The sequence below is a fragment of the Pogona vitticeps genome, chromosome 1 (genome assembly GCF_051106095.1).
Source record: "Pogona vitticeps strain Pit_001003342236 chromosome 1, PviZW2.1, whole genome shotgun sequence".
NCBI classification, from domain to species: Eukaryota; Metazoa; Chordata; class Lepidosauria; order Squamata; family Agamidae; genus Pogona; species Pogona vitticeps.
Window position 1 is genome coordinate 34287093 of NC_135783.1, and position 13824 is coordinate 34300916.

The following is a 13824-nucleotide window of genomic DNA, read 5'->3' on the forward strand; positions in this document are numbered from 1 at the left end:
CAGGAGGGCCTGGCATGCTCTGGTCCATGGGGTCACGAAGAGTCGGACACAAGTTAACGACTAAACAACAACAACCTTAGTCTGGATCCCACACAGTTACGTGTATATTCCTTTCAAGAAAATGAAAAGGTAGAAACAGCAGGAAAACAGATGTGAACAAAGGTTCACCTTCCTTATAAGTAAGCATGACAAAAATCTTACTCACCTGAATACAAGCTACCCTGGGTGGTAACACCAAACCCATATTATCTCCATGAATCATGGTCATTACACCAATGGTTCGAGTTGTGATGCCCCAAGAGTTCTGATAAGCAAATTGCTTCTCTCCTGGTACCCTGGGATCTTCAAAAACTATCTCAAACATCTTTGAAAAATTCTGTCCCAAGTGATGAGATGTGGCTCCCTAAAAAGCAAAAGAAATAGTACATCCATATACCATCTTTCTGTGCAATAGTAGTAGGTATGAAAAACATTTATTAATACTACCTGGATAGCTCGCCCACTGGCAGATACAAATGCTTCAACAGTAGTTGTATAGTCTCCACCTGCAAATTTCTCTTTTTCTGTTTTTCTTCCTTTCACAACAGGAATTGCAAGAAGGTCTTCATACACACGAGCATACAGATCCAGAATCTGCAAAACCTGGGACACATAATGAGCATTATTGTAAAAAAAAGTAGAAGTTACTCTATTTTTTTATATGCATAAGAAACATCATTTTAAATTGGGCCAAGATTTGGGGGAAACCAAGATTTCACAACCTTCCATAAACTCTGCATTCTGTGGTGGATATTGCTGTTATTAAAGCAAAGTGTGATGTTTATATACCACCCCATAGTGCTTAAAGCACTCTCTGGGCTGTTTATAATTTAATTATACAGGATACAAATTGCTCTCCCAGCCCCAGACAGCAAGATGCATATTCGATTTACCAATCTCAGAAAGATGGAAGGCTGAGTGAACCTAAAGTCAGCTACCAGGGACTCAGCCCGGATCGTGAACAGAGCTTTGGCTACAGTACTACAGTGTAACCATTGCACCATGAGGCTCTTAGTTTAAGCCAGTGGTTCTTAACCTTTGTTACTCAGATGTATTTGAACTGCAACTCCCAGAAGCCCCAGTCAGCACAGCTGGTGGTGAAGGCTTCTGGGAATTGTAGTCCAAAACTCCTGAGTAACCCAAGGTTAAGAACCAGTGGTTCTTCAACGTGGTTCTCTATGAATCCACACTGGTGGGTTAAACAGCGCCTGCGCTGGTTCCTCTCGGAATTTTCCAGAGCTATGGGAAAAAGATACAAAGTTTTAGGTTGCCCTAAACTGCGCACGCTCAGCCCGCCAAAACCTTAGTTCCATTTTTCCGCCCGCGGAGTTGGAACCTCTCGGTTAGAGCTCCTCAGCTTTTATCGCCTTTTCGAATTTTCTTCGAATTTTTCGGCTTGACCCGGCTTGGAATATCGTATATCTGCTCTCTGTTGCCCTGATCACGGACCGGTTGACTTTCCTCTGCCTCAGGCGCTTATTTGCAAGTACTTTCTCTTCACCTTTCATCTTGATTGCGGCCTATTACCTCCTGCTGAGGCGCCACGCGCCTCCCGGACTCTTTCAATCACCAGCTTCTCTCTGGACTTTCTACCGTTCGCTTATGTCAGCGAAAAAGGGACCTTTCAGCCGCTGTTCTGCTTGCTCTAGGAAGCTCCCTTTTCAGGATCACCATTCCCTCTGCCTTTTTTGTTTAGGTGAGGGGCATTTGACCTAAATTTTCTGTAACTATGGCAGTTCTGAGTGATGCACTTCACCTAAGCAATAAAGGCACTTAGTGAGGGCCATCTTTTTAGTGCAATTCCTCATTTTTAACAGGCTTCCATGGGCATAAAAGCAGGAAGGCCCAACACAGAAGTAACACTAATCATTTTTCTCACTCTCACTCTCTTTCTTTTAGGAAAAAACAACAACAAAGGCTCAAGGACAATGAGGAGGAAACAAGAAAGAACTGAAGGGAGAGATAAATATATACAACAATTTTCAAGAAAAATAAGGCCCCAAATGCTCTGAAAGTATCTCAGAGACAGTCGAAAGGGAACTGAGGATAGATGGGGGGGCCGGCGGGGGGCGCATGCACAGTGGAGAGAGGGTGGATTCACAGTTTTGTTTTAGCTTCTAGAATGTTCCAAAAATCCCACGCAGGTGCAGTAGGAACCCATTGGTGTGAATCATAGAGACCATGAAGAAGAACTTAAGTTTCCTATTTGTAAATATGGTTTTTTTATTTGTTACTCTCACTTTTCCCTACTTATATAATTACACTTCTTGTCTAAGGTTCACTTCTTAACGGAATCCACTTTTGAAAAAATACAACAAAAAACACCTAGTTGTTAAAGGGCAAACAGAAGCAAAAAATCAGTCAATGAGACTATACATGGGAGATTCATCTTCGTCTCCCCGGGGGAAATGAAGACTAATCTCACTGGCACAGGCAGCTGGCCCAATTAACACCTGCCCCCCCCAGAACCCGCCAGTCCACTTACTGCTTGTCCTGTTTCCCTGCTCGGCCAGCCTTTCAGCAAAGCTGTCATCGTGCCCCCTTGCCAGAGTGGCTGGCTGAGCAGGGAGGTGGGGTAGTGCCACCCGGGCTACTGCCATGATTGTACTATCAGCACCCGTGTGGCGAGTGGTAAGTGGACCAGTGTGTTCTGGGAGTGGTCATTATTTCTGCTGGTCACCTGTGCCAACAAGATTCATCTTTGTCTCCCCCAGGAGATGAAGACGAATCTCCCATGTCCAAATTAAGGTAAAGGTAAAGGTTCCCCTTGACAATTTTTGTCCAGTCGTGTTCGACTCTAGGGGGCGGTGCTCATCCCCGTTTCCAAGCCATAGAGCCAGCGTTTGTCCGAAGACAATTTTCCATGGTCACATGGCCAGTGTGACTTAGACACGGAACGCTGTTACCTTCCCACCGAGGTGGTCCCTACTGATCTACTTGCATTTGCATGCTTTCGAACCGCTAGGTTGGCGGGAGCTGGGACAAGCGACGGGCGCTCACTCCGTTGCATGGATTCGATCTTACGACTGCTTGGTCTTCTGACCCTGCAGCACAGGCTTCTGCGGTTTAGCCCACAGCGCCACCACGCCCCTTGTCTAAATTAGATGCAAAGTAATTCTTACCATGGAATAGCAAAATCCAACAGATCTAAACACTGCATTCATTCTCAAAATTTAGAAATCAATTCAGCTTACTGACGCACTGATATTTCCTTGATGGGAGATGTGCCTCTCCTCCAAAAACAATTATGTAGAAATTAAAAGCAGATTCCTTCCACCCTCTACAAACAGGAAATTGTACGGATCACAATCAAGTACAAAAATTTATTTAAACTACTTTTCAAATAGCTCTGTAAATATTTATTGGGCAATTATTTCTGAATTATACTTTGGAAGCAACGGAAGGTGAATAATCCAATTTAGCACATCACTGGGTAGGCTGTACCTCTTCTGCTGCTTCTTCATAAGTTGAGAATGCTGTGTGTCCCTCCTGCCACAAAAATTCACGAGTACGCAAGAAAGGTTGTGGATGTTTGAATTCCCAGCGCTGCAGGGGGAAAATCCAGAAACTGACACAATTATAATCTTATATTTTCTAATAATAAAGTGTACTTAATATTGTATATGTAATTTTTAAACTTTGTATTATGCTACATTAATTTAAAAGCATGTGGATGTTATGTGGTGTTAAAATATCAACAATTTTTGAATTAAAAATTGTATTCAGTCTACTTTTATACACCACAGATATTATGTATTTTAAATATACTGAAATTTGGTTAATTTCTATGTAGAGAACAAGACTACTGAACACAGAGGTTTCACATAATCATACAGAAAAATTGTTGAGGTTGAGGGCCTTCATAAGTGACCAAAATGTATGCAGTTCATATTGCGTTTTGCCATTTCTCATGTGGCAATGACATATTCTTTATAACAACATATTCATTATTCCATGGAAATTAGAGATGAAGAAATACTCAGAGCATGCATTTAAATTGAATCCTGAATACAAAGACAACAGAAAAAGTACATTTCTGTTAGAACTACTGCAGCCTTAATTAAGTGACAAAATAAAACATGCAAGATCAAGCAAAAAATACTATTAAATATGCTGTACATACCACAACATTGCACCACTGGTTCAATTTGATTGGCAAATCCCTGTGAGACTGAACCCATTTTGCATAGGCAGGATACATTACTGCAAAATTTAAAAATATATATATTTTCTGAAAATAGTACTTTAGAATTTTAATTTAAAATAGTATGAAACAATAATATTTAAACTATTTGCTCTGGGAAAATCCTGAAACACTAGTAGCTTCTGTGTGTGTCTGTGTCATCAAGTCTGACTTATAGCAACCCTAATAGGGCTTTCAAGGTAAGTGAGATATTTAAGGAGTAGTTTTGCTAATTCTACACCCCCAGTTTCCATGGCTGAGTGCAGATCTGAACCCTGTTATCCAGAATCCTAGTCCATCACTGTATCCACCATACCACACTGGGAAGCCATAAGAAATGCCATGGTAGACTGTGTTTTAGTCCACAATTTTATAATTTAAAAATTTAATATAGGAAGACACAAGTTTGGACCTAACCAGTATTTTCCAACGTCTTCTTCCTTGAAGTATAATGCTTCTTGTTTATATTCTTTTATACTTCACTTGTTCTCAATTTATGGATGTGAAACGAATATAAAAGTCAATTCTCACCTCAAAAGCCAGCACCCTTAGTTTGCTATAAATAATTATTCATGTATTTAAATGTTTCATACTGCCCAGCTGTTAGTATATGTTGTCAAATTCAGATATTACCTGTTTCACTAGTAGGACGTACAGCTATTGGTTCAGCCAGCTCTGTTTTTCCAGACCTTGTGACCCATGCAACCTACAAATTGATGAATGCACAAAAATGTCATTTCTACTCCATATTTCATATCATATGTAACAATACAGGAGCTATCATTTTATTTACCTAGCATTACAAAGTCTACATATATATGTGCATATATTCTGGCTTTCACCCTGAATCACGAACACCCCATGTGCAAAGCTATGGCTATGAAAAGTCACGCTGGTGCTGCGATGCCACTTTCTAATCCCTCCATGACACCATTCAAACACTGGCTCGGAAAGGTTTCCCAGATCTCCAGAGCAGGATGTTGGGGGGCAGATGGGTGTTGCGGGAAATAAACTTTCTCTTTCCCTGAGGGATCCAGCATTATTTCCCTGAGGGGAAAGAGAAAGCATATGTGGAGACAGACTGTGGAGAGGGGTGGGGAGAGAGAATCTGGAATGTGGAAATGATCCTATTTGGGCATGAGAGTGGATCAGGAAAACTTGTATTCACTAGGTCAGGACAAACAGAGGTGTTCTGATAGATTAACATTTCCTGATCATGCAGTCTAAACAGCATAACAGAAAAAAGCAATTGGAATTGTTTTCAGTTATTGTTTTATTTATGCATTTGTGTAGTTGTAACTTTGGAATTTTCCAGTTAAATGTAAAATAGAGTAACCTTTCATATTCAGAGAGATTCATTAAATGCAAATACTGTGTGTGTATGTCACTAACTTTCCACTTCAAAAGCAATGAAGTTTTATGGCTTTATTACGAAGATTCACCCTGTATTCTGTTTTGTTACTCCCAGCCAGTGAACTGGAACAAGTCTTACCCTACAATCCCTTTCTGATTTCACTAGCAGATAAAAATCTACCAGCAGATTTCTCCTCCATCCACTAATTTAAGACATTTTTTCTAGGCTGCATTTCAGCTGAACAAATGCAGCTACTCTTCACAATACGTGTGACTCCTGTATTGCATTTGGAAGTAGTATTTTAGAATTAAAAACATATTTTAGACAATATTAGAAGTAATAAAGTATGGAAATTTACCTCTGGGGCAAAATCTGCAATGTGTGTCTTCTCTTTCTCTAAAGCAGCCTGGGACACAAACATCGGGAAGTAGCAATTCTCTACACCAAGTTTCTTGATTTCTCTGTCAAAGAAATCCTTGATGGCTTCCCAGATAGCAAAAGCCCATGGACGGAGAATGTAACAGCCACTCACATCATAATATTCAATCATCTCTGATTTTGTGATTACCTTTACAAAGAAATAGGAATGCTTCAGTGTCGTGGAAAAAAAATCTGCTTTCTGGGAGTCTGAAGTATGTAGAGGAGAACAGAAACACAATTAAACACTGCAGGATATAATAAGGCTGAAAGATTTGGGGATGGGCAGGAGACATAACTGAGTCTCATTTGTACTGCTTACAAATATAATCAAATAATTACTATTTCTTGATTTCAGTGGAACCATGTCTTGGATTATAGCCAATATATGGGCAATGCAGCACCTTTTACTTGAACTATAGTTCTGCAAATGCATTATACAAGATCTCAGACTCAAAACTGAAACCATTTGGCAAAACACTGACAAATAAGAGGGTAAAGTTAGAATAAAAAGAATCAAGGATGTTCAAAGGAATGGAGAAATCAAGAAAGCAAGCCAGTAACATTTTAACAGCCCAGTGAGTCCAGGATTAGCAAATTTGCCCCCACTGTTCTCATATCCTCTGGATTTGTATTGGGCCAATGACTCATTTGCACACCGACATCAGTGTGACACCATTAAACTTTAATTGCTCACTCTTCTTATTCTTAGTCTCTCTCTCTCTCTCTCTCTCTCTCTCTCTCTTTTTTTTTTTTTTTGCTAAATGGTGACTCTCAAGGAAAGATGCAGAACCATCTTTGAAAAGGAAGGACAAACTACTGTAAGATATATTTTAAAAGCGTATTCACTTATTAGCTTCCAGCTATTCAATTGCTAAGACAATTGCAGATTGCTATATTTTTCAAGTCAGTGTGTGGTTTTGGAGATAACCTTCACATTCCATGCTCACTTCATGTTAAAAAAGAGTTGATATTAAGTGATGGCTTTCTACTACAACAGTGAGAGTCAAATGTCAAAATGATAACCCCAAATCTCTGAATGCTCAGTTTTTGTTATTAGATGCTCGGAGGCTGAACCATATTGAGAGCCCAAGTTAATTTCTAAACAGATAAATAATTCAGAAAGTTATTTATTATTCACCAACATGAGCACTTAGAAGCTGATTACGCTGAAAAAACATTAGGTGCATTGGCAGAGAAATAAGAAATGCATAGCACATACTTACCTGCGAATACCATTCAGCCAGGTTCTCTTCCTTCTTAGCCTCTAGACCCAACCTGCAGCATTCAAAAGAAAACCAAAATATTTGAAGATTTTTTTGGCCTCAAAAGCAACTACAATTACTGACTTAATGAAGGCACAGGCCCCTTGCCATTCAACCTTTTGCTGGAGAACATCATGCCATGTATGTAGCTCTCTAAAGTAGCTAAATACAAATTTAAACATTTATGTTTTACAGAATATGACAAATAAAATATTGCTGGGAATATTCTATTTGCCATCATCTTTCAAGTACTATTACTAGCATTTGGGACTATATCAGTGTTCTGCACTATTTTTCACCTTGGTTCCAATTTCTGCTTCTGAGGCTGCAGGATTGGGTCTCTCTCTCTCTCCTCTTCCCTCACTACACTGCAAGTGGTGACACTGCACCAGCCTTGGCTGGAGGCTTCTCCAAGCTTCTCCTCTCTCTTTCCCCTCAACATCCTACAACAGACCTGGGCAAAGTACGGCCCGAGGGCCACATACAGCCCACGAGCTGCTCCCGTATGGCCCGCGGACAGTTTTGAACATCAAAACCATTTATAGCTTTTTGTCTAAAGTTGATCAGTTGCTTATCTTTAACATACCGCAAAAAACCTCTTTAGTATTTGTGAAGATTAACTAATTTAAAATAAAAACAATCATAACATCACTGTTTCATTTTATTTTTAAGTAAAGTTGGTTCGGCTCCCAAACACAGTTCAGATTTTTCATGCGCCCCCCCATAGAAATTAATTGCCCACCCCTATCCTACAAGCAAAGCCTTATCAGACAATCAATCAGATAGTTGCCAAATCTCTCTTCAGCATTTACCTGATTACATGAGGCTAAAACTAAGGATTTTTTTAAAAAGAGTATAAAGATTTTCTGGTGTTCTATCATGAGTGAAAAATCATGAATGCTAGAAAGGTGTTTTTTTTAATGTGCTTATCTCCACCATACAGCAAAAGGCTAATCTGAACACTTAGCTCTCCCCTTTATCATACCATTCAGACTAAATTTCATGGGGACTTTTTACCTGGTTTGTTTTTTAGGTCCTTGGCCATCTCCTGGCCCATTTGAGCCCAGGCTGCTGTCATCAGCTTTGTCTTTCTGAGATTCCTTTCTCTGTCCCTCACTCTGTTTCTGCTGCTTGTTTTGCTTTTCTGATTTGTTCTCCTTCTCCTTCTTCTTCTTGTCTTTATCATCTGCACCAGTTGTGGAGACTGGTTTATAGTCTACTCCTGTCAGCAACTTGTACTGTGCCTTCAGCTGAAGCAATTCTTTTACTGCGGCATCTATTTTGTCCTTCGGAAGACACCATTCCCACAAAAAGACAGGCAATGGGGAAAAACAAATAACATAATTAGCTGTACTGAAAATGCCAAGTATGTTTAATACACTTACAAGGTAAACCATACAACATATGCATGCCATGCAGGAAAAATGAAATGAAATGTAAACAGACAGGTATTAGAAAATTCCAGGGTTTTAACAAATCTTTATTAGTTGTTACATCTGATTTTTTTTTTTAAAAACTGGATTGGAAAACATTTTAAGCTCTATTTTTCTTGCTTTTGATGAAACAGCAGACTACAATTTGCCCAAACTAAGGAAGTTGCTATCAAAGGGAACACATGAGGGAGATTGAAATGTAGGAGCACTGCGGCTTAGTGTTAGAACTGAACTGGCCTGAAGACTGTGAAAAGTTCAAAGGCAAAAAAATTTTTTTTATTTATTTGAAATATTTTTACTTCACCTTTTTCCTTAAAAAAGGACCCAATATCCCGTCACTTGTTATTTCCTAATAGTTACCTTTTTGCTTTAAAAGGCAACCTGAAAAGAAAGGTCTCCGTCTGACGATGGAAGGGGCAGCTAGGCTTCAACCTCAGCAACACAATGTATGTTTTCTATGCTGAAGCTATCAGGTTTAATCCACAGCCTCTCATAATAATAGGATATTTGGCAGGAGAACCAGGAAATACTTTGATACCTTATCCTTCAGACATCTGTTGGCCATTACAGTCAACTACAGCAGACTAGAAAACATTAATTTACACCGTTACCTTTTCTGCCTTCTCTGATTTTAGTTTCCTGACCACTTCTCCTTGGAGAGCAACTTTGTTAAAGAGTGCTTTCTCTTCAGTGGAGTCAGGGCCGCTGGTTTTTGTGCTTGCTGTCTGGTTTGAGGAAGATGCCGGAAGTGAGGGTGGTTGTCCTGGCTTATAGTCCTGCCCGGTCTTTTCTTTATACTCAGCTTTCAGGGAAAGGAGAAGCTTTACAGCTTCATCCACTTTATCCTAGAGAATATAAAGCATTGTATGGGTATACAGTACAGTGTATATACTTACAATGACAATAAATAAACAAAATGAAATAAAAGTGGTCAGGAAAAATAGTTAATGCAGGGAATCCAAAATTAATGTGCATACCATATGCTTCTTGCTTAAATAATCCAAGGTTAAGGCAAGCAACATGTAGTTTTAATGCTGCAACAAATCTGATCTAATTGGATTGTTTTCTTGATTTTTTTTAAAAAATATATCCTCTATGTCAAAACTGATGTTCCCTCAAGAAAGACTAATGCAACACACAATGGGATCCAAATACATGAAGAAAACATTAGCTGTTCTTGGATCCCTAATTCTTTGTGAAGTTTTTGGTTTTTTTAATTTACAGGAGGACTGAACAGCAAAAACATGCAAAAAGATAAAGGAAAAACAACAAACGCATTAAAACAGTTTCATCAGTTAAATCAGTGGTTCTTAACCTTTTTGAAAGAAATGCCCCCTTGAGCCACTGAGGAAGTTATAATCGCCCCCCCTCCCCGCGGTGATGATATCTGATTGATTGATTGATTGATTGATTGATTGATTGATTGATTGATTGATTTATGACACTTAAATCCAATGACCCCTGGAAAAAAATTCAATTCCAAGAAAATGAAATGCCCCCAAAAAGTAACATTTAATGATTTAGTTGCAAGCGAATTTTACGACGCAAAAAGAAATATAAAAAGGGCATAAAAACAAACCGCAATGCAGAAACTAAAAATTTCAAGACAAAAACTCTGAAACTAAATTAAGATTGGAGGAAAATATATATTCATGCACACTGTAAAAAGGCTGCAGCCATCTTCACAGGCTTGGCTTGCTCCAGCGCCCCCCTACCGCCCCCTTCTGCTCCAGCGCCCCCACACCGCCCCTTTTCGTTCTACTGCCCCCCTGAAAAACGAAATCGCCCCCTGGGGGGCATTATCGCCCACGTTAAGAACCACTGAGTTAAATTATCTTAAGTACTTAAACTTCACAGGGACAGAAACAAGCCCAGTCAGCTCTAATTTGTTTCTGTTCCCTTTGAAGTAACCTAAAAGTCAGTATTCTGATCAGTATACTGATGCTAAAATCAGTATTCATTTGATTAATGCCAAGGCTCATCACTACATACAGACACAAAGGTATTTATCACTATTCTACCTTGGGAACCTTTTCTGCTTTGAGTCTCCGTACCACCTCGCCTTGTTCAGCTACCTTACTATACAGAGCTTTTACATCTACTGGGCCAGAAGAGACCACACCATTGCAGGATAGTGAAGCAGCATCAGAAGCAGAGGAAGAGGAGGAAGAGGAAGAAGGAAGAACTGCAGGTGGATGTCCAGGCTTATAATCTTGACCTGTCATTTGTTTATATTCTGCCTTTAGAGCAAGAAGCACTTTCACAGCAGCATCTATTTGGTCCTGAAGCAGGAAGAAAACATAAGGTATCACTAAAAATGGAAATGCTTTAAAAACTACACTGTCTTAATTAATATAAGAGTGACGAGGGAAAGGTGTCATTAGCCTGGTTTGAGGGCAGCAATGACAAAGCCATACTATGAGTCTAAGGCTTTTCCACTCCACCTGCTCTCCCCATTCTTGCTTTGTGTGTGTAAGCCAGAAAATGCAAAGCTTCTGAACAAACCACATTCCCCTATTCTGTCTGAATTTGTGTCAAGTGTCATTTGTTAATTTTAAAAAAAAATCAGATTAAAGAAAGCAAGCTGGTTTCCTGCATTTGGATGCAATGGCAAACTGGAGTTAATTGAGCAGAAAATGTGGAAGATTTCAATCTCATTCTTGCACAGGGGAAGGAGCACACCATTTCGAGGCTCACATGAGAACAAAGTATGGTTTGTGGCTACACTTGAACACAACTAACACACTTGTGTTACTGCAACACATTTTAATGTTATTCATAAGCTCAATTTGACTGGCTGGATAGCTCAGTGGTTTAGGCACATGGCTGCAGAGTGAGAGCTTGGGAATTCAATTCCTCATTGTGCTTCCAGGGAGAAGAGCCAGCCTGAGTGGCCTTGGGCAAGCTGCACGGCCCCAGGGCAGCCCTAGAAAAAGGGGATGGCAAACATCTTCTGAGTACTCTCTACCTGGAAAACCCCAAGAAGGGTTGCCATAAGTCAATATTGACTTGATGGCACATGATCATTATTATAAGCTCAATTTAAACATCTCTCTCTAACATAAACAAATGACTTCCCAAATAATGGGAAGATGTCTTATTTAATACCAAGGACTTAAAAACTGGTATAATAGTTGATGTAATATGCAGCTGTGTGGTGCGATTCATTTTGATCTAATTGTCCAATATGAAATAGAAAGACAATGCTGGTTTCTTTCCTCATCTGCGTGCTTTTTCCAAACCATTTAAGTTTGTTAAATGCATTTATACAAGAAATACTAAACACAGCTAACCATGGCATATACCTACATAAGCCTAAATAAACTGCACTGCAGCCATCTCTTTAAACATATTAGGATATTTATACTAAGTCCTGCTTGTCAGAGGCATTTATACATAATTGCCCGAACACAGAAACATAAACAGCTGATGAAGCAGGATAATACAAGAGATAGCTAGAAGCAGCCATTAACGTTGTCACCCTAAAGTTCAAATTGTAGATTTATTTGTCACCACTGTTATCCAAGGTTTTCTTTTTTTGGGACTCAATAACCTTGTGATTTATATATAATAGCACAAAACATAAGTAACCAAACATAATGCTCATTTAACAGTGTACCAAGAAAAAACATTTTTATGAGCCAGGTAAGAAGAACATGATATCATTTGATTTTGTAAATTTTGCGGGATCTGTTTCTACATGTTAAAAACAAGTAGCTCAGCACCCCCTTATTTTCCATGGCCATTATACCTTTGATGCTTTCTCCGACTTAAGCCTACGGACCACTTCGCCTTGTTCGGCTACTTTGCAATAGAGAGCTTTGCTGACTACTGGGCAGTGGGACACGGAAGAAAGAGGAGCAGATGGAACGGCACTAGGAAAGACATTCTTCGGTGGGTTGCCAGGTTTATATTCCTGGCCTGTTTTTTGCTTATACTCTGCTTTCAAAAGTAGAAGCACTTTCACAGCAGCATCTATCTGATCCTAAAACACGAAAGAAGAGTCAAAAGGAAGCAAGTTGGAAAAGGAAGAATTTTGTATAGGACAAATGACAGGAAGCTACATCCACAACAATGGCTGTCAAAAAGAAAGGCCCAAGTTTTCTATTGGCGTATATTTTGAAAAGTTTGTTAACAGCACTTTGAAAAGTGCTCTTGCCAGGAGGATTTCTCACCAACTTTTGAGGCTATTATTTATTTATTTAGTATCATCTGTAGGCCGCCTTTCTCCCAATGAAGGGGCCCAAGGCAGCTCGCAACGTTAAAACAAGTAAAATAAAAAAAACACAATAAACTACTCATTAAAAAACATTTCAATTATAATAATAATCTGAATACATTAAATGATTTAAAATATTTAAAACGTCAAATCAAATTTACTTAGCTAAAAACCAACATCCAGATACTTAGCTGTGACTACCTAAAGTCTACTTGATGAGGTGGATCTTTCATATCCCTGTCAGCAGAAGGATAAAAGGGAGGAAGCCAACTTAACTACACAAGGAATAGCATTCTACAGCCTGGGTGCGGGTATTAAAATTTCAGTCTCAATGGTAATCTTTAGTCATACTAACCTTAGGTGCTTTTTCTGCTTTCAGTTTCCGGACCACTTCTCCTTGCTCTGCTACATTATCATAAAGAGCTTTGCTGTCTATACTGGGGACACCTGTAGCCTCACACTTGACAGGCTGAATTTGAATTCCAGCTACTGGGGGAGTTCCTGGCTTGTAGTCTTGACCAGTCTTCCCCTTGTAGTCCGCTTTCAAAGCCAAGAGCTGTTTCACAGCTGCATCAATGTCTTCCTTTGCTGCCTTTTTTGATTTCAAGTCACGAACTACATCACCTTGAGCAGCTATCTTGTTAAAAAGAGCTAAATGGTCTTCACCTGTACCAGGGGTTGCGGTACAAGAAACATTAACCCCAACTGGAGCTGACTGTCCTTTCAGTGTTGTACTGGCCTTTGAAAAGAAATATAAATTTATGGTTTCACAATGTACACAGCAAACCAAAGCAGAAAACTAAAATATATATTGCATGAAAGCAATCCATTGCTTATTGTTTTAAGTGTGACATCAACAGAGGTTGCTCAGTAACGTAAATCCCACTCATTTCAAAAAGTATGGGGTATGAAAC

The 13824-nt window shown here is 39.4% G+C and overlaps 1 protein-coding gene across 8 annotated transcripts in view; it reads right to left on the reverse strand.

The window, feature by feature from the left end:
* The window catches only part of EPRS1 (glutamyl-prolyl-tRNA synthetase 1), a 54888-nt gene that overhangs the window by 12759 nt on the left and 28305 nt on the right, over positions 1-13824 (reverse strand). For 3 of the 8 annotated variants that reach the window (XM_072990416.2, XM_020808452.3, XM_078382964.1), the window contains 12 exons: positions 13266-13649; positions 12443-12676; positions 10713-10973; positions 9303-9536; positions 8276-8544; positions 7220-7271; positions 5935-6144; positions 4856-4928; positions 4163-4242; positions 3484-3585; positions 487-642; positions 206-403 (listed from right to left, as the gene is read on the reverse strand). In XM_072990416.2, the coding sequence (XP_072846517.2) occupies positions 206-403; positions 487-642; positions 3484-3585; positions 4163-4242; positions 4856-4928; positions 5935-6144; positions 7220-7271; positions 8276-8544; positions 9303-9536; positions 10713-10973; positions 12443-12676; positions 13266-13649 (2253 nt within the window). The remainder of the gene's footprint in view (positions 1-205; positions 404-486; positions 643-3483; positions 3586-4162; positions 4243-4855; positions 4929-5934; positions 6145-7219; positions 7272-8275; positions 8545-9302; positions 9537-10712; positions 10974-12442; positions 12677-13265; positions 13650-13824) is intronic. The other 5 variants (XM_020808455.3, XM_020808453.3, XM_020808457.3 and 2 more) reach the window with 3 other exon arrangements.